The 19844-nt window shown below is 35.7% G+C and overlaps 1 protein-coding gene across 2 annotated transcripts in view; it reads right to left on the minus strand.

The window, feature by feature from the left end:
• The window catches only part of PRDM6 (PR/SET domain 6), a 77643-nt gene that overhangs the window by 15601 nt on the left and 42198 nt on the right, over positions 1–19844 (minus strand). For both annotated transcript variants that reach the window (XM_035310758.1, XM_035310759.1), the window contains 3 exons: positions 10951–11078; positions 7169–7293; positions 3664–4006 (listed from right to left, as the gene is read on the minus strand). In XM_035310758.1, coding sequence (XP_035166649.1) covers positions 3664–4006; positions 7169–7293; positions 10951–11078 — 596 coding nt within the window. The remainder of the gene's footprint in view (positions 1–3663; positions 4007–7168; positions 7294–10950; positions 11079–19844) is intronic.

Here is a 19844-nt window from a genome sequence, read left to right on the forward strand (position 1 = left end):
AAAAGAAAAGAAAAGAAAAGAAAAGAAAAGAAAAAGAAGAAGATGGATTTCTGATTCCTGCTTGAAGAAGAGTTACTCAGAATGCTTCTGTCTGGTCAAGGTTTTTTTTTTTTTTTAAAAAAAAAAAAACTGAAACACTCAGCAATTCCTAGAATTCAGATCTTGATGGATTTAAGTCTTCATCTCTCACATTCTCAATAACCTCATTTACTATTAGCTTCCAAGAGGAACCTTACAAATTTTAACAAGCTAAAAACTATCTCTGTGGATGGGGAGAAGTAAATAATAAGTAAACCATTAAATAAAGCTAATTTCAATTTAAACTGCAATCCTAATCTTCATCTGAAACAGCAAAGATCTGGTCTTGAAAATTCTTCCTATTTTGTACTCATATTGTTTTTAAAAAATTCATTTATAAAATCATCTACGTGTTAAATAGGAACATTTATTTCCCTCTACCTAATGGAAATAAATATATATTATTATTTTTTTATGTCTGTCCACCTTTCTGCTCTCATTCAGATGTTTTCTGAGCCTGAATATCTTTAAAGGTGTTTTTTATTTTTTATTTGTTGTTGTTGTTGTTGTTATTATTATTTTATTTTTGTTTCTCAAGTCCCAGCTAAGCTGCTTTTCTAAAATAATTGTCCATGATTTGGACTCCAATATAGGTTTAAAGATGTTTTCCCTGTATCTCATGTTGTAGGTAATCAGCATTGTTGAAAAACAAATACAAAGCCAGAAGAGATAGTCTGAAGTCATTTCCTAGAGTAGACAGCCCTTGCTGCTTCAGTCACATCAAAGATATAGTGGCTGGTTTGCTCACAAATTGCTGACAATAAATGGAGAGCTGTTTATCAGCTGGAGTGGTGCTGCAGATATCGGCAAGAAAATACAAACCAGAGAGTTGTATCCAGTACTTCAGGCTGGCAGGTAAGTATTCTTTCACAAATCATACCCTGTTTTCTTGGCTTCAGGAAAGTTTGTACACTTTTAAAACATTTCATGTGGAGAAATATAGTATGTTCAAGAAACCAAAGACAACTTATTTCCAGCCTCTAAATAGCCTATCTATTGGTACCTGCTAAAAGACCAAAACCTGGCCATGATGTAAGTTCAACCTGTGATGATTTCAAAGTGGAAAAATGAGAAACCAAATGCTAGAACAGTTATGGTCTGCACTAACAATTACTTTGGTACACTAAATGAATTGCAATGAGCCTGAGCAGATTCATGTGACTGAAGCCCCACTTCAAAGGATCTATTGGGAAATGTTTTTACAACAGTTTTGTTGATGGCATGCCTCACAAAGAACGCATTACAAAAGTGGCCTCAAGCAGTCTGCATAATTTATTTAATGAGAAGATAGGGATGTAAGCCATTCTTCAGTAAAGTGGGAACATGGCTGTCATAAAACAGAGCATCACAGTAACTGTATGTATAGAACACGTTGTTCCTCAGCGTCTTGCATCTTCTTGACATTAGAGTCTCTCTACGTAACACAACAGAAAAAGTTTCATAAGAATTGGATTCACAAAAACCAACAACCAAAGATGAAATCAGCTAACTTAGCTAGCATGAGGATTTAGAAAGAGGCATTAGCTATTACATTTCAAATCTTCCTGAAAGTTTCTGGGTCAACACTTAGTCTTTACTCACTGATTAACCATTCTTCTGTCCCAGTCCTCACCAAATTTTTAGAGTCCTTTCTCTAATCACCCTCATACAGGAGAGATGTCCTGTTCTCTGATCTAGATAATTTGATTACTATATTGTAGGGTATTCTGAGAAAAAAATGCTCTACACTTTCATGGTGAATCTGTCCTGTATTGCATGGACAAATTTTGCAGAGGCAAAATGGGAAGATGCCATGAATCAGAAACCTACTAATGATGGTGTTCACCTCCAAAGCAGAAGACTTGTGAATTCCAGCCTGTGTTTCAGTGAACATTAGACACAGGATACTTAGAAGAAAATAGAATAAAAAAGCAAACTTCCAAGATGACAGCCCTAATACTAAGATTGACTTATCTTCTGTTGTTCTCTCTGGCAAATTAGTATTTAAATACACCTTAGAGTGCAGAACAGCTCCATTAGGAGAGACTCTTCCTGTATTAATTATTATCTGCAGCCTCGTTCTTTATAAAGGGAGATACAAGTTCAAGTGAAGGAAAGGATGAAATCTAGTCTTTACGACCTAGCTGGATGAATCACTGAGAAACCATGTGGAGGATCTTTGCAGCATACATCTTCTAGACCCCCTGATGCAGCATTTTATGCTCTTCTATGCATCTGCTTAGGATTCTTTAATACTGAAAACAAAAAATCTACTAAACTTTGGAGAGTGGACCTTTCAGGACATATATTCTACTATTCTACATTGTGTTCTACATTGTGGCACTTGAATTGGCCATTGTGTCTTACAGCTTCTTTAGCATGAAATTCACAAAACATTGAAAGAAGAAAATGTTGATTTTTTTTTTCTTTTTCATTTGCAATATTATAAACTTCAAATTCTATGAAGATTTGAATGGAATCGAGTTTATCCCTAGCATGCTTGAAGTATCGTCCTGGAAAACTGGATTTATGCTGTAGTGTATCTTTACTCTCAGAATCACACAAGCATATGTGTACACATAGATAATCACGTACACAAAAAGACATAGACATGCATAGACACACAGACTAACAAGTGACTGTTTTTATAGTGCTTTGTTTAAATGAAATTCAAAATTGAACGCTGTTTTGAGAACAAGTTGCCAGGGATTCAGCTGTTCTGCTCAAACCTTTTCACAGCTGAAGAAGAGACAAAACATGGACAGCTTTTTTTATTGAATTAATTTGATTTTTGTCTTTTGTCCTGCCAGCTATCAAAATTGTCAAATAAACCAGCTTTGATTCATAAATAATGGTTCCATTATATTTACTGTGCCACCGGTCAGAGTACCTGAAATTTTAATTCACTTGTTCAGCTAAATTTCATCCTCAGTTCACAGCCATAAAATTCTGTATTGACAAACTTTCAAACCAACTTTGACTCTGAGGTATCTAGTCAACATTTTTCTTCTGTGTGGATATTAGTTTATTGAATAAGTGGCATCTGTTTTCCTCCACATCACTAGTGGAGTAGGTATTTCCTTTTGACAGCTTTGCACGATTTATGGGTTTGCATGCTCTGAAGAAAAATAGTACTAAGCAAAAAATTCCAATTCATTACCTCTTAGTACTTAATTAAGTTCATACACATTGCACACTATAGGTGAACCCTGAAATGACTGTGACAGCCACTGAGCAGCAAGTTAGATTATCTTTGGAAGACAGAGAGACTTTTAATTATCTTGACCTCATTTTTCCTTCTATGATATTCATAAATTTTCCTTCTATTTTGTTGCTTCCAACAGATGTACCAAACCATTCTGAAAACAAGATTATATCCTTAGCTATTTCCTTTTATCTATACGTTTAGGCACCAAATGTTTTTACAAATAGTGAAGTCAAGCAATGTTTTTTATCAGCTTACTTCACAGAGCAGCAGATGAATTATGTTGTACAGGCTCCTCCTAATAATAGTTTGGTTTTGGAAATGATAACAGCTTGATAAAAGAATAAAGCAGTGGATCTGGCTATCAGTATATACAGAAATAAAGAGAGCCTGGGTTTTACCTGTCAGGGTTCTGCGTACACACATGCATCTGTAAGAGGATCCGCTGGGTGAAAGTCTTAAAGCATTGCCCACATTTCCAAAGATGCCAGTCACTGAACTCAGAATTTAGTTGGCTTGTTGAAGTTGGGCTTGCAAGAACTCGTTGGTTTTTGACACTGATCTGGTTAAATCCTGACTCGATGGACCCAGACTTATCCAGGAGAGAAAAATTTCTGCTACACGGAGTCTGTGGAAATACTACGGATCGCTGTGGAGTGGCAGGGGATAGTTTGCTACTTTTATTAAATGGCTGTAGGGTGTCTTGTCTGGACATGGCCTCCATTACAGTCGAAGGGACATTCACTGGGAGAAAACAAGAAAAGTAAATAAGATCCTTTTTATGCCTTTTTAGAACTAATACAATCTTGGGAGACACCAAAAAAAAACCACCCAACCAACCCCCCCCCAAAAAAAAAAGTCAAACAAAAAAACAACCCATCCTCCATTTTATTCACACTAGAACTATACACTTTTGTTTGAACATTTTTTTTGTAAAGGGCTTGAACAAGACAGTGATCAGAATGGATGATGCTGATTCTGTGAGACTAGAATGAAAATTCATACAAAGAGGTATCTGAGGCTAACAGGACTCAGAGAAACCTGACTGTGATATACATTTATTATACAATGAGATTGTCATGTGAAAGAAAACATTGCTGTGCTTGTGATACCCTGACTCTGCATGCTGCAGTCAGCATGTGCAATTGCTATATCACAGACAAGCATGAATTTTGAAAGCATGAAGAAAAAAATCTCTGTTCAGACACTTCTTGAGATACAACAGGGTTTACATATCTCCTGCAGCAAGTTTCCTTGTCCTTTCAAAACACAGACACTAAGACTATTACTACATCTCACAAATAGTCACACAACCAATACAATATAAAGCCAGTTACTTCACCATGACCTGTATGATTAATGCTAATAGCAGACAGATTACCATGAGACAATGCAAAGGCAGAGATGTCTTTGTGCATTGATTTCCCACCTACAAAATAGAAACAATCTACAGCTTATGAGGCACTTATTTCAGCAACAGTTGCAATAAGCTGTTCTCACAAAGAAGCAGTTCAGTATTAAATTTGGATATCACATGATAAGGAAGGCAGGAGTTCAAACATACAGAAGAAAGTTGAACAGCTGCCTCATTCCTTCACTACCATCTAGATCATGCAGTGAATGAAGCAAGTGTCATATGGAAAAAATTGAGTCAGATAATGGGAGATCGAACCACAATGCAAAAAAAAAAAAAAAAAAAAAAAAAAAAGCATAACTTAGGCCACCTGCACCCCATGCATTCTCATGTTTTCTAATTTTGTCATGCTCGACCTCATGACATAACATTTTAATGGAGACTTTTAAATTAAATGTATGCATGTGTCTATGTCTCCACATGTTCACATTTAGTTACTGTCACAAAGTGTTTATACCTGTATATGTGTATAAAAATTACCTACTTAAACAGGTGATTGGAAACTGCACCTTTGCTTAGGTAAGTCATTATAATCGATTTCTAAGAGCAAATATGAGAATTAGATTTTATTTATGAACTGTAATAATCTAACATTTAATATACACTAAAAAAGTAATAAAAACTAACATTATGGTAATACATTATATTATACCAATTACTTCAAAAAGTTATGTTTTACTTTATTTTATCAATCACAATGTTCCTAATATTATATGCTATTTTGTATACTCAAGTTGAGGTGCCTTCTACTGTATTTTTCTCTGGAGTATCTGAGGACCTAATTTCTAAGTAGAGTTACATCCTTGGGTCTGTCTGTTACAAGTTTCCAGACATATAATCTGGAGATCTTTCATGTCTCTAAACATGTTCAGTACAAGGGATGATCACTATCATTTTCCAACAACAACCTCACACAAGAAAAAGATCACTTTTTTTTTTTTTTTCCTTCTTCCCCTTATTTTTTTTCCTTTTAATTTTATTCATAGAAGTCCATGAAAGCAATAAGATCAAATTTTGCACAGGGTCAAAATACCTCTGTGCAGTAGATATTCTCATGGGTTTAAGTAGTACTTAAGTCTTATAGCAGCCTGCAACTGGCTGCACGCTCAGAGATGAATTTCATCTACTCATGTCATTTTCTCTGCAGAAGAAACTCAAACTTTCCCCACAGAAAAATAACAAGTCACAATATTTATAAATTTTAACCATAATGCTGTGCTTTTCAAATAAAGGTTTTTTAAAGCTTCAGCTCATGAAAGAAAAAATAATATTTCTATGTTGTACACTGCAGAGCATGAGTTTAATCAGCAAACATTACTGCCAGTAATTTAATTTCTTTTAAACTCTTCTCAAGCCCAACAGATTTGAAAACTCAAGATGAAAAAGAATGTTTATTTTTGACCGTTTAATCCCTGCTATCTTACTGTTTTATTGCCCCATGGTTCACTACTTAAGTTGCTACAAGACATGAGTTCATCTTACAATAGCTGTTTAAGTATCCAAATACTTAATGGAAAAAAATGTATCCTATATATAATTGATTATACGTGAGCAACCACAGGGTCACTTTAGACCAAAGTCAGTCAAGCATCCATTATTGGTTTCTTCCACCATGTAGACATATACAGCTGTCAAAACAGAAAAAAAGGTCTTTGATGCAATCTCTAATTGAGTTCCACATGCAACCAGTGAAACTGAAAGGTGTGCTTGGATCACCTAATCCCATTATAGACAAAGGTATCCTGCACTTGATTGCACTGGGTCTGTGTTATAAGTTCCATGCTTAATTTTGTGATGATTCCTAGCAAAATAAAATATTGAGAAGGGGTATGAATGGAAATGGGGATGGCCGTGTTGGAATGGAAGTTCATTGTCATTTCACAAACACTCATCTTGTACTGAGAGGAGCTCACTTTTACCTTTTAACCCCAAGAAATTCATCTCTACAATCACACAGACAAAACATTTCTCAAGGTACTCAGGTAACAGAATGAACAATCGCTAACAGAGACCTGATGGACCTACAATACATTACTCTTTTGTCTACACAGTCTCTTGTGATTGGTCTTGTAACTAATGGAGAGACTCGAGCTCTTCTTAAATCAGTTTAGAATTAAATCAGCTCTTCTTAAATCATTTAAGAACCAGTTAAGAAGCCAAGCTATCCTTAAATCAGTTAAGAATATACTAGTAGTAGTGAATCACTTATAAGGAATAGTGATTCCACACACTACTAAGTTAAATGGGGCTGCCGTAATGGGAAATCTGCATGGACCTGCACACTTTCAGACACCTCATTATTTAGGTAATCATATCATGATGTTGGTAGCTTAAGTGTATCAGCTTCAGGGTTTTATTTTGTATACATCAAGCTTACCTTAAATATATAGCCACTTTCATTTAATATGTCTTAAAATACCCTAGGAATATAACTGATTAGATATGAAATAGGAATTCTGGCTTGTGCTGGAAGAAATACAGAAGGAACTTACAATTTTCATCTTGTGCGATGCACTGGAGAGGGATTCCAAAGAAAGATGTGTAGCTGTCATTGTACCACACCAATAGCTCTGTACCCCGTGGTATATCTATACAAGCCCGGTAGAATATATTTGACCTAATCAAGAGAAAAAGAAAAAATTACAAATTTAGGAATAGAGCACTTCTCTTATCATACACTGTATTACAGTAGAAATCCATGGTTTTGGAACCATTTCTGCACATAAATAAATTAATATCTTACTGAATATTTTAAAACTGAATTTATCCTCCATGAAGGACTTTGATAGGTTTCTGTAGTGCAGTTAACAAATTACTTTTAACTAATTTGTAACTAGTGTGTTTTAAACACAAACATTACACTAATGTTAGGATTTTGTGAAAAGACTGTTACTTTCTAACAATGTCCCTTTGAAAATGATTTAAGAAATGCAAAACCTTGTTAGTTTTGTACAATGTACACAGTTCAGTGAGTTAAGCCATTGAAACAGATTTGCATTTACTGTCTAAGCTGAAGTTAATAAATTTTAGGAGTAAATAAATGACACTTCTTTTAATTTGAATGAGTGCTTTTAGCCAGAGGTTTTTCATAGTATGATGTATCCTTTCATTACAGCAGTATGCCAAGAAGAGAGATCTTGGATTATTGAGTAAAATAGATTTTGGCTTAGGAAAATGCAAAAATGGAGTCAATCTGAACATACAACCGCAGAATTCTTCCCCTGTATGAAACATGGGGATAACATTGATGATCCTTCAGTAAGTATAAATTATTGTTACCTTAAACGTTATCACATAATTCTGTGGGAAGACTGTGGATAATCCTAGATCAAAAAATCCTAAAGTCTGTAGTATAAAAACTACAGCTTTATCCTGATCTTGCAGTGGTGTAAATAGCTTCAGAGTGATACTTCTACCATTATCAGTTTTACATAGGGACAAAAACTGTGTAAGATTAGATTCAGGCACAAGATAAAATAAAAATTTTATCAGTTTGTAGTGCCTTTTCCCTTAGGCTTCACAGGGAACAGTAAAATACCCTTATGTGAGATGGATAGAAATTCAATATAAACAAGAACAGTCTACTCCATCTGAAGGATTACCTACCAAAACGGTACAGTCAAAGTACCAAGAAATGACCATTTTTTATAACAGCTTATGTAAGGCAGAAAAACATCTATAGACCAAATAAATAAATAAATAAATAAGATAATGTTAGGCCTCAACCTGTTTTCTCAGTGAAGAATGGCTACAAACGTTAGCCTGAAGTTCAAGATAAAAGTGTTTAGGGTTTGTAGGCCTTAAATTTAGACTTTCTATAAAGAATTGGCTGTAGCAATGCAATTTGTTCCTTGTATAACACTGCAGACATAAGGAGAATCCTTTACCACATTTTTCATGGCAGTGAGATATGCACTTGTCAACATATTTTGTCACCGCAAAGTGGCTCTTGGCAACAGGATCATAAAGATCAATAAAAAAGTGCAGATTCTCAATATTTTACTAGCAGCTGCAAAAATTTCATTTATCTTGTTATTTTCCTCGCTTACTGCCACCCTGTCTCAGGAGGGCACTGCTAGCTAAGCAGAATGGTTTTCCTAGTGTTCTATGAATATCTGACAAAAACTCTCCCCTTTGTGTCTCTCCCTCTCCTTCCCTCCTCCTCTTCTCTTCTTCTCTCTCTTTCTTCCCAGCACTGCACATTTCATTAATTCTTTCCACTGTTACATAAAAATGAAAATCAGAGCCATGCTATAAATTACCAGTATCTCCTAACTTGAGAAAAATTGAGTCTACTTTGTACTTCACCCTTGTAACATTTCATCTCTCAGTTTGGCTTCCCTTAACATAAACACAGCAGCCCAGCAAATGAATGTGCTAAAACCAAATGACACACTTCGCCGCTGAAAGAGCAGAACTGTTTTTGAGCAATGGGTGGTCTGTGAGGCTTGGAGTAGGCCGGAAAAAAAAAGTGTAAGCGTACACCGTTCCTTACAAGCGTGCAGAGCTTCCAAAACTCGCAGAAATCTCTGCATGTTGAAGTACATCAAAGGGATTTTTCCCTTTTCGGATAATATTTCCTTTGCTGACATGTATTTAGTATTGTGGTTGGATGACTCATAAAGATAGCTTCATGGCGTCCCAAGGCAGTTGAAGCAGAACACATGCCAACAAACATTATTGTCAGCCTCAAAATAAAAACAAAACGTTCAGCTAAGGGTCAATCAATCAAGAGCACTTTGAAGAAAATTCCATTTAGATATTACAAATCATAACAGAATGAATTTAAACCAGCTGACTTTCTGTGAGGAGGACGTCCATGTACAATAAAAATTAGGCCGGTTTTTCAGTGTCCAACTTTTCTATTTTCTTACACTTGGATGCAGTCACTGGTGATGGATGCCAGTTTTTTAAATTGTGTTTTTGTAGTTCATTTTATAAAGATCTGAAGTAATCAAAAACAGATCAACAGAGGGAACTCTAAGTAAAAAACTCCATCTTGAAAGGAAAGTTGTAAAATCCACTTAATATTGACAGATGTGTAATGACTTTCTCATGTTCATGTTCCATTTACGTTTGTCATCTCTATATATGTACGCATTTTTATATATTTATGTATATATGCACACACACACCCTGCCACACCGAGAAATAGTTCACAAGATACCTACAAAAATACTCTTTCATCACAGCAATCCTTATTCATTATCCACTGCATTTATTTAAAATCAACAGAATTTTACCTATAAATATCAGATATTTAAGGGTACAATAAAAGATTTGTAATGTATAAATAGGATTGTTATTTTTTTAAGTGTGGCATTATTTAGTCAACTGGCCAGAGAATAAAAAAGCTGAAAATGCAATTGAACAATTTTACCATTGTTAAATTGGAACCCTATGGGAAAATTAAACTTTATATGTATTTCATTTTAGCTTGCTTTTGTATGTTTTATTTTTAATTTTAAAGATACTTAAAATAAGTTTAAGATTTCTTCTAAAAAAAAAAAAAAAAGAAAAAGAAACTCCATTCTCTAAAACAACTAGCCAAAACCAGGATTGCTCACTGTGGCTGGCAAACACAGGCCACTCTTTGATGTACTTCCTATCATGTTTAATAAGGCCAAGCAGTTGCTTCTGATTCTGAGACAAAAGGTTTGTTTATAGCTGAGATCATGTATTTATATAATGTGTTGTCTAGGTTTTCTGGATCTGTTTGCAACTATAAAGTAAAATGCACCATAATTTCTTTAAATTTTCTTCACATTTTGACCTTCTCTATCCAGTGACCTGAGAGGCACAAGCACTAACAATCGTGGCTAGCAGGTGCACTCCGCAGATAAGCCATAGGTGCACACGTGGTTCATTGCTAGCTCTCTCAGAAAACCTGATTTCAAGTGGGGCTCTTTCCTTTACCCCTTTCCCTAGTGCACACACCTTTAGGAGATGCAGAAGACTGCTTTATAGACGTGCGTCTGATCAGACCATTTGAAAACGAGCAGAGTGCTTCGTGCAGTATGATTGGCACACAAGTGGCACCCAGGAGGGCCCAGCTTGATGTGCTTGCTGCAATGGCCTCAACTCCTGGCAAGCAAAGTTAAACCTCTCCTCACTACACTCTGTAGCTTTTCTATTGCCCCAGATGGGCACATTCACAAAAGCCCTACCACTGTCTTTGCAACCAAAGGTAACAGCACTGGTGACAGTTACAGCCTGATTTTTCAGTAAAAAACATCTTTTTTTTGCTGAATAGAGTAAATGAAACATACTTTACCTGTACTGAACCACTGTTAAGTTCTGTTCCCCGCAGTGCCTTGCACATCGGATGTACCTCATCCAGCTTGACTTACTGGGTTCTCCACCATCAATAAAGTGCTGCAGTGTCCCATCTTGGTCATATATCTGGGGAAGAGGTCACAAGGTCAAGTAGTTCGAACAAATCATCGGCAATCTTTTTCACTGCTGTGCTGGTGTGTCTCTGTGCCTTTTCCAGGAATTTATTGCCATGAGATTTGTCATTGCATACTGATGCTCTTAGAAATCTACAGCAGAACAGCAGAAAAATATTTTGGGGGACGCAAGTTTATCATGTTCCTTTTATCAAGCCAATCTTTTTGTATTAAACATGTTTGTGGTGTCTCAAAGATGTGACCATGTTTCCCAAAGAATATTTAACCTACTTTGACAGGCTGGCCTTAAATAATGAACTGCCAGATAAACAAGAAAATCTGGATGTACAGCCTGCATTGAAATCGCTGGAACATCTGAGCAAGGGGCAGTAGTGATCCCTAAACAAGTATCCCTTCCTTCACATCTCAGTTGCAGCAAGAACATGTACTTCAGCAATCTCATATGGCACATTAGAGAGCTGTAGGATTCATAAGAAAAAAACAAATGAGACTGGAAGGAAAAAGATTTGAAGATGCCTTTAGAAGCTCCCTTGAGACTCATAATTTTTTGAAGTAGTAAATGAGAAATCAGTCCTAAGGGAATCATAGTTTTCCTAAATATGACATTTCTGCTAAGGACATGAGAGTCAGTTAGGGTAATTTCTTTAAAAGGCAGTGCTATGTCTCTATTCTGCACTGGTTGCTCCCTCTGAAGTCAAAGAATATAGTTGCTCTGGAGTATTAGAAGTGTAAAGATACATATTTTGTGTACACCTGTCCTTCTGACTTCATTAAAAATGATGTCTAGGAAGTGCTACTCCTAGTAAAATCATGTGGTCTCATAAGCTTTTTACCTGTTACACACTTACTTCATTAAATTTCAGAGTTGCATCTGAACAATTAGGTGGTTATCCAAAGCAAACCTAATCTTCAGATCTTTTGCTCCTCTTTTACTCCTAGATAAAAATCCTACACCAAAAAAAAAGAATCCCTTTTGAAATTGCATGAGTTTAACTCAATCTGTTTTCTTGAAAGTAGTAATTCTGCAAATTAAAGGGGAAACATTTATTATATTTAATTGAACATTTGTAGAGAAAGCAAATTAACAAGCCTGCATTTCTATTTTGGTATTAAGAGAATCATATCAGAAATTATGTGAATATGTTCAATATTTCTGAATTACTAAAAGTGTGTTTCCTACAATGCATACAAAGACATACATGGGAAGCAGAATGCAGTTCTTTAATTCCCCACACAGCAGTTTCAAATTCAGGAGCCAGCCTTGCTTTTGCTCTTGACCAAGAGAGATTGGAAGTACTTGGGAGCAGTATATTCATCTCTAGGGCATGAGACACCGGGAAATCAAGTGTCTACAGAGATCTTTATCATTTGATCCCAAGTGCCTGTGATAAGATGCCAGAAATTCCTGGGCTGGAGAAGCAAGATGCTGTGGAGTGGCATAAAATCAGGCAAAACAGAAGGAACCCTCAGAGGTGAACAAATACGCCAACACCGGTGGTTTGGTTTATTTTTTAGATGTGGTAGCTTGTTGATTACCAGCAGGAACCTGTTCTCATGTAAACATGCTAATGCACACTGAATATATGAACAGAATATGCCAAGCAATAAAACACTGTGATGGAAATTGAAAAGTTATACAGGAAATCAGCCTACAAGAAGGAAAAGAAGGAAAAAATAATGACTAACAGTGTTTGGCTGCCATCATTTTGGCAATATCTATACAAACAGTTTCTGCACAATGTTTATTATCTATTCATTTATGTGGTGTTTACTAATGTAACAATAAACTCCTTAACATGAGGCAAAAACAATTCCCATCAATCAAGAGTTGATAGCATCTAATCTACAAATTCTGTGAAACAAGAAGACAAAGACAGCCACAGTCAGTACTGACAGCCGTATCTGTACACATGTGGACTTATCACAACTTTGTGTATATATACAGTCATGACCTGACATGAAAAATTAAAGTCTGTCATGAACATGCAGAACTGGAGCTCTCTCTAAGGCCTTGACCTGGAGCGCCAAGGAAGGTAGAACCACTCTACAGAGTGTTTATGGGTCTAGCGCATGTTCTTGATCATTTTGCTCTATCCTCTTTTTTGTCCCTATGGATCTGTTTTTTGTCACTCTCTGCATTACCCCTTGCAGAACAGTGATTTCTGCTGGAGAAGACTGGAATAACAAAGAAGTAAACATTCCATAACTCTGCTTTCCACGACTGGGAGGCATTATCACCCTTTCTATCACTTTCAATCAACTGCAGTGGAAGTAAGAGACAAAAGATGCTACAAAAGTTGCCAAGAACCTCTTCATCTAAATATCTTGCAGGACTAGGTGTTTCTAAAAGCTTTATTCTTGCAAGTTCTCTTGCATCAGTGACACTATGCTCTGTCCTTTCCCAGGGAAATATTGCTGACCTTGCAAGTAAAGCGGCAGTGCCAGAATTCACCCCACAGCATTCTTATCACCATTGTTACAGAAATGAAAACCCACCTGTAATGAGGTAGACACCCTAACATTGAAAGGAAAATAGCAACTCTACATTGTATCTGTTTGTCAGATTGCATAAGCCTGCTTCAGATCTGGAAATACTTAACTATTATGGTTATTATTATTCATATTACCATTGTGCACCAGTTCTTAGTCATTTTAGATTTAGATGTCTAAATCTGGCAAACACAATCTATTTGCCTGAAGAAACCATCATGAAGGAGTGGAGTGAAATATGGCTTGGTATAACAGAGAAAAGGTAAACCTGTAGCCCAGTGTGTGAACTTGGACATTATAGCAAACTATGTGTATGCACATACTCACCTGTATCTGCATTACACATCCATATATATGTAAACACTTACAGTTGCTATTAAAACAAAAACAAAACAACAACAACAACAACAAAAAACTTCAGAATCCTGAGTCAGGATTCTGAGTTCAGAATTCTGAATTTACTGCAATATTTTGACTTCCTCATTAGATCACAACTTCCATCCACTTTGCCATAACTTTAATATATTGCAGGAGCATCATGTCAAAATAAAATATTGTTTCCTCAACTCCCTATGGAGAATGCATATTGTGAGAATGTATCTCACAATATTCATTAATCTGAACAGTGGAAACAAAATTAGTTGCTGCATTTTTCTGCTTTGACTACTCCTAGAAATGTTACCTAAGCTACTTACAGGATCTGTTCCCTCATCTGACCACAAATAGTTTTTTTTTTTTTTTTCACTTTTGCCTAGTTTTAAGGGTTCTTGTTTGTTTATTTGTTTTGTTTTTGCTTTTGCTTTAAATTTTTCAGTGTTAATTAAGATATCTAGTTTATGGTCTGTTCTGGTTTTGAGTAGTGCACTAGTCTACTGATGGAGACCAGACTTTGATAAGAGAACTGCACCCACCTTCTTGTTTGACATTCCTTGTGTTCCTCCTTAATAATTCACATCTAAGTAATTAACTTTTTAGTAGGCTTTTGCCTACTTATTATTTGGGTACAGATATGGTACTTATCAAGAGACTCAGAATGTGAAATATATTATTATTCCACAGTTTTAATTTTTTGACTTCAGAATACAGCAAAACCGACATCATTTTCCAAGAAAGTAAATCCTAAGTGAATCCAGCACAAGAAAATTCTTTTATATATTTATATACATACATATACATATATATATGTACATACATATGTACATACATACACATACATACATACACATACATACATATATACATACATATATATGTATACCTATTCCATTCCATACCAACACCAGTTTATTCAATATTCAAGCTATAGATACAGAAGTGCATGGAGTATATCATGATATTTCTAACAGGCTGAAATTCCTATTGACCTACATATACATGCCAACTGGATAACATGGGGAAAAAGCAGTTAAGATTCCAATGTACTGACACTGGTCGGGTTGCTCTTCTAACAGCATGAACATACAAATCCAAGGGAAGGACTTCAAAGTTCTTCTTACGAAGGACTGGATTTATTACTTATTGGATTGATTACTGATAATAACTTGGAAGCTGTAGATGCTGAAACATAACGCTGAAGATGATAGCAATACATAATGACATTAATAATATAATTTCTAAAGCATATAGCATCTCACATAAGTGATGCTCTAAAATCTATCAACAGCTATTACTAAGAAAATAAATAGCACTTGCTGGAACATCTGTCACACTGGCAACATACTAAGTCTAGGTAGGACCATGTAAGATTTAAGTTGTATAAGAGATAAAGCAGATCATTAAAGAACCTTCTGAGAACTCTCAGTTCAATGCTGAGGCAGTATTGCTTCTTACCTCAGCTGGACAGATTGGACAAATAAAATCCCAATGCTAAAGACCATTGTACCATTTGCTGGTATAGACACCACAGAATTTGAGAATAAAGGGGCCGGAATTCAATAGCACAGCCACAGAGAAAGCCAAGCTGTAAAGCACTTAAAAACATTTTCACAGAAGAAACAGGGAGAGGAAACATGGTCAGTTCATTTGAGTTCTTTCCTCTGTATCTGTTGCTTTCCTTTGTTCTCTTTCCATGGCCTGGTGAAGGATTGTGTCTTTTGAAATTCTGCCTGCGTTTTATTTTTCCATTTAGTCAAATAAAAAAGATATTAGCATACAGCTTAATTGACCTCTCATTTTCCTTGCAGGCAGAGAGAGAAAAGACGGGTCCTGAAGTGGAATTTTTCTTTGTATGTACATTTGTATTCTAAAACTAGCTATTAGTACAGTTTTTCATGTTGCAAGACATCAAAAGAAATGTGAAGAAAACCACAAAACATGCAAGAATTAATTCTTACCATTAGTAGAGGATCTTTCTTTTTGCTGTTCATTGCTATTCTTATTGACATAACATGCATAAGGTCACAGGATTTTCAAATCACTCAGCATTAGCTGCCTTCTCCCACAAGAAGGTCTACCTTTGACTTCAGTGGAAAGAGTCAGGACAGCAAGGAGTGCTTGTGGTGAGTACATATGTTTCTTAAATCATCAGCCACTCTGTTAAAAAGCATGGATAAACCACTGGAAATATGCAGAAGAAGGTTATGATTAAACAGTCTGACATGTCAGATATGGGAGCACCCATCCAAGCTATATTCTTTCTATAACAAGGTATGAACCTACAAACCAAAGCAACAGTGAATGCTTTTCTTTGCTAGCTTGGACATCAAAACTGGATAATCTCTACATTGTGCAAATGTCACTACTGTGAACCCATGCTTTTGATATAACAGCACTACAACATCCACTACAGATAACTGCATACCAAAAAGAGGTTAAAACAATGCCAAAAAGTGTAGTCTTTGTTAAACAGTGGTATGTCACTGCCACTCTGTAGGAGATGGGCAGCCCTCCATGCATCCTCTTTTTAGAGCCAGCAAGACCCACCAACTCAAGGCCAATTTTTATGATGCACCCTAAACCTTGGAGTCCAATATCCTCCCTAGGGTCTACAATGGTTCAGTCACTCAGACCATGTTTCCCTGTCCTTTTGTTCACTTTGATTTTTGGAAAGGAAAGATATAAGCAAAAAGGTATGGAATTTATTTACCTACATGGTCCTTTTTGGGCTGGTTCTCCTGTTTATTTCCTTTGAAGAAAACTGGTGTTTCTTTTAGTTGGTGGTGCTGGTGGTTTGTTTGTTTGTGTGTTTGTTTTCAATTTCTCTGCAGCATTGTGTTCAACCCATGCTATAGAGTATTCTGTAAGTTAAGTTGAATATATATATACTCTGATAGATTGGGAGACAACATTCAGTCATATTATTGGTAGAAGAGAGATCTAACAGCTGACTTACTTACAAATGACAAGGAAGATCTTTTATTTTTTAAAGCAAAAGAAATAATGATCAGTCACTTTTCTGAAAAGCTCTGAGATTCTCACGTGTAAGTGCCCAGCAAAATTCAGTAATTGCTTGCCTAAGGCAGTAATTGTTGAGCAAAATGCCAATGGGCTCTAGTGTTTATTATGACATATATATTATTTATTTTTTAGCATTTCCAATCATGTCATACTGAAAACAAACTGGATTACATGCATGACTTGATAAGTTAGTTGTTTAGATTAGATTCTGTGTAGCACATTGGTGCCCAGCTCCCTTTAAAATCAACACACTGTCAAAGGATCTTGTTATCCAAAAAATTTGAAAAGTTCATAAGATGTTACAGGAAATGAAAAAGAGGAGACAAATAGAAAAATTTCCTGAATAGATTACAGCGAAGGAGTCTAGTTCAGGCTGAAAATCAAACAACTGGACTTGTGTTTGATAATAACAGTAGTCTAAATAACAAATGTTTTTAGACTTTAAATATTTTGAATGTTAGGAGCTGGGCATGTGATTTAGAGTAAGAGGGCCCTACTGAATATGCATCTTCTCACTGTTACAGACTGAATGAGAAAGCTGAGAAAGCTGTGTAGATGCATTTAGCTATCACAACTTTCTCCTTTAATTCATTAGTTTGGTGACCAAACCAGGCCTTTTAGCAAATATGTTAAAATAATTCTTAGTCTGCCTGTTTTAAAAATATGAGATATAATGAAAATCAGAAGCAAACAGCAATGCATGGAAAATTCTCCAGTGTAACTAAAAAGAAACACTGATATTGATAGATAATAATAACATCATATAATCACATCCTTTACAAAGATCATATCTTAAAGACTGGAATACTTTGCAAATGACGTACTGTATTTTATATTACCTGTACAATAAACAATCAAATTGTTCTTAGCCAATGTAAAGAAATAACTATTCGTCACATTGCGATAACTCTAACTTTGATGCCTAATAAATATTATTAAATCTGTAGCAGCCAACTACACACATAAAACCAGTATGAAAAATAGTAGTATACATGTCAACAATCTCATTTTACTATAAGTGGAAACGTTTGGAATGTTTTCCTGTTCATCCATACAGATGTTGTTTCAGAAAGCCATTGATTGTAAATTCATATATATTCTGTTGCTTGATAAGACCAACTGATTTGTTTAGACACTTAAAATATGCCTTCAGATTCTCTATGGACAGATATATATATTAATACATATAAAATATATGTATCTGTGATGCAGATAACATCTAATCTTGTTGGCTTATGATGAAATAAGAACATTACCACTATTGTAGATCATGAAAACTAGTTACTATAAATTATATGTGAATGTGTAATAAATATGTCAATAACTAGTTACTTACTTTGAAGTGCTTTATTTTTTATTTTTTATTTTTAAATATCTGGATAATATTTTGTTGCCATTTAGAAAATGAAGCACCTCACATAAACAATGGTTTGGGTTTTGAAATTTTTATATTGCACGTAAAATCATGTCAATTTCTTTATACTTTTAATTAACACAAAGATTTCCAAATGTTCTTAATGTTCTTCAGAATGCACTGAAGCATTCTGAATGGCTATAAACTGTAAATATAACAGAGATCTGAAATAAGTGATCAAGGAGGAAACTTCAGGAAGCCTCACTGGTTAAAATCAGAGTAAAATGTTCTCCAATGTTTGTTGGCAATGCACTCTCTGAGATGCAACACCTCTCTGAAAATGTACAGATATGTATCCTGACAGCCAATGATCTTTAACTGCTCACACTATTCAAAGCAATTTTGTACAATTAGCCATATCTGATATGGAGTGTACATATCATAATATCTGCTTAATGTTTCTTCTCTTTAATCTAGCAGGCATCATCTAGCAAAATTTATAGAAGAGAATACTTGCCAACTAATATTAAAAACTATTTAGATTTAATGTTTCTCAAAGGATTATAGCATATGAAATTATAAACATTGTTTTGAACTGTCTGTGCTAGGTGAAAGTCTTCATCTCTCACTTAGACCCCAGTCCAGCAAACACTTACGCACATGTTGTAGTCCCATTGATCTCAATGGGACTACTCGTGTGTGAAATCAAGCATCTGTGAAAGCAGTTGGAGGACTGGGGCCTTATTCCAGAAAGTGTCACGAGACCAATGCACTGCTGATTATGCAGACTTGATTTAATTATTTTTTAAAGAAAAGTCTCAACAGTTTGTTTGGACACTAACCTGTATTTGTCCTAGAGTAGGGGAGAATTACACATAACACAAACCAGTGTTACCCAGCATCAGGGCAAAAGGGGAAGACAAGGCAGAAAACGTGCATGTGAAGTTGGAAACGTTCCCATGCAGACAGCCCTGTAAAGGAGCATTGCTTGCTCCTGAAGCATCTGCTGATATAACACGGCCTCTTCTTAGTGTGCTTTTGCACCTTTTTGACAGTTCCAGTGTATGACGGAAAAAACAGTGGTACTCCGGGCACAGGTCATTCTTCTGCTTGGTATTGGTATTTCCACCCTGCTTACTGTGCTGCTCTCCCAGGCAGACCTGGTAGCAGAACATGGGGAGGCAACAGACCTAGCTCGTTCTCTACAGACTTGTTTATATCTGGCACGGAGCATGAAAATAAAAGGTGTTGCCAATTTAGGCTCATTAGGCAGAGGCCAGGGGAAAAAAAATAATAAAAAATAATAATAATAAAAAAAGATTAAAAAGAAAGAGATGGTTTAAAAACAGAGAGGCAAATAAAGAAAGGCAAGGCAAGGCAAGGCAAGGCAAGGCAAGGCAAGGCAAGGAGGAAGGAAGGAAGGAAGGAAGGAAGGAAGGAAGGAAGGAAGGAAGGAAGGAAGGAAGGAAGGAAGGAAGGAAGGAAGGAAGGAAGGAAGGAAGGAAGGAAGGAAGGAAG

This window comes from Oxyura jamaicensis, chromosome Z, assembly GCF_011077185.1.
Source record: "Oxyura jamaicensis isolate SHBP4307 breed ruddy duck chromosome Z, BPBGC_Ojam_1.0, whole genome shotgun sequence".
NCBI classification, from domain to species: Eukaryota; Metazoa; Chordata; class Aves; order Anseriformes; family Anatidae; genus Oxyura; species Oxyura jamaicensis.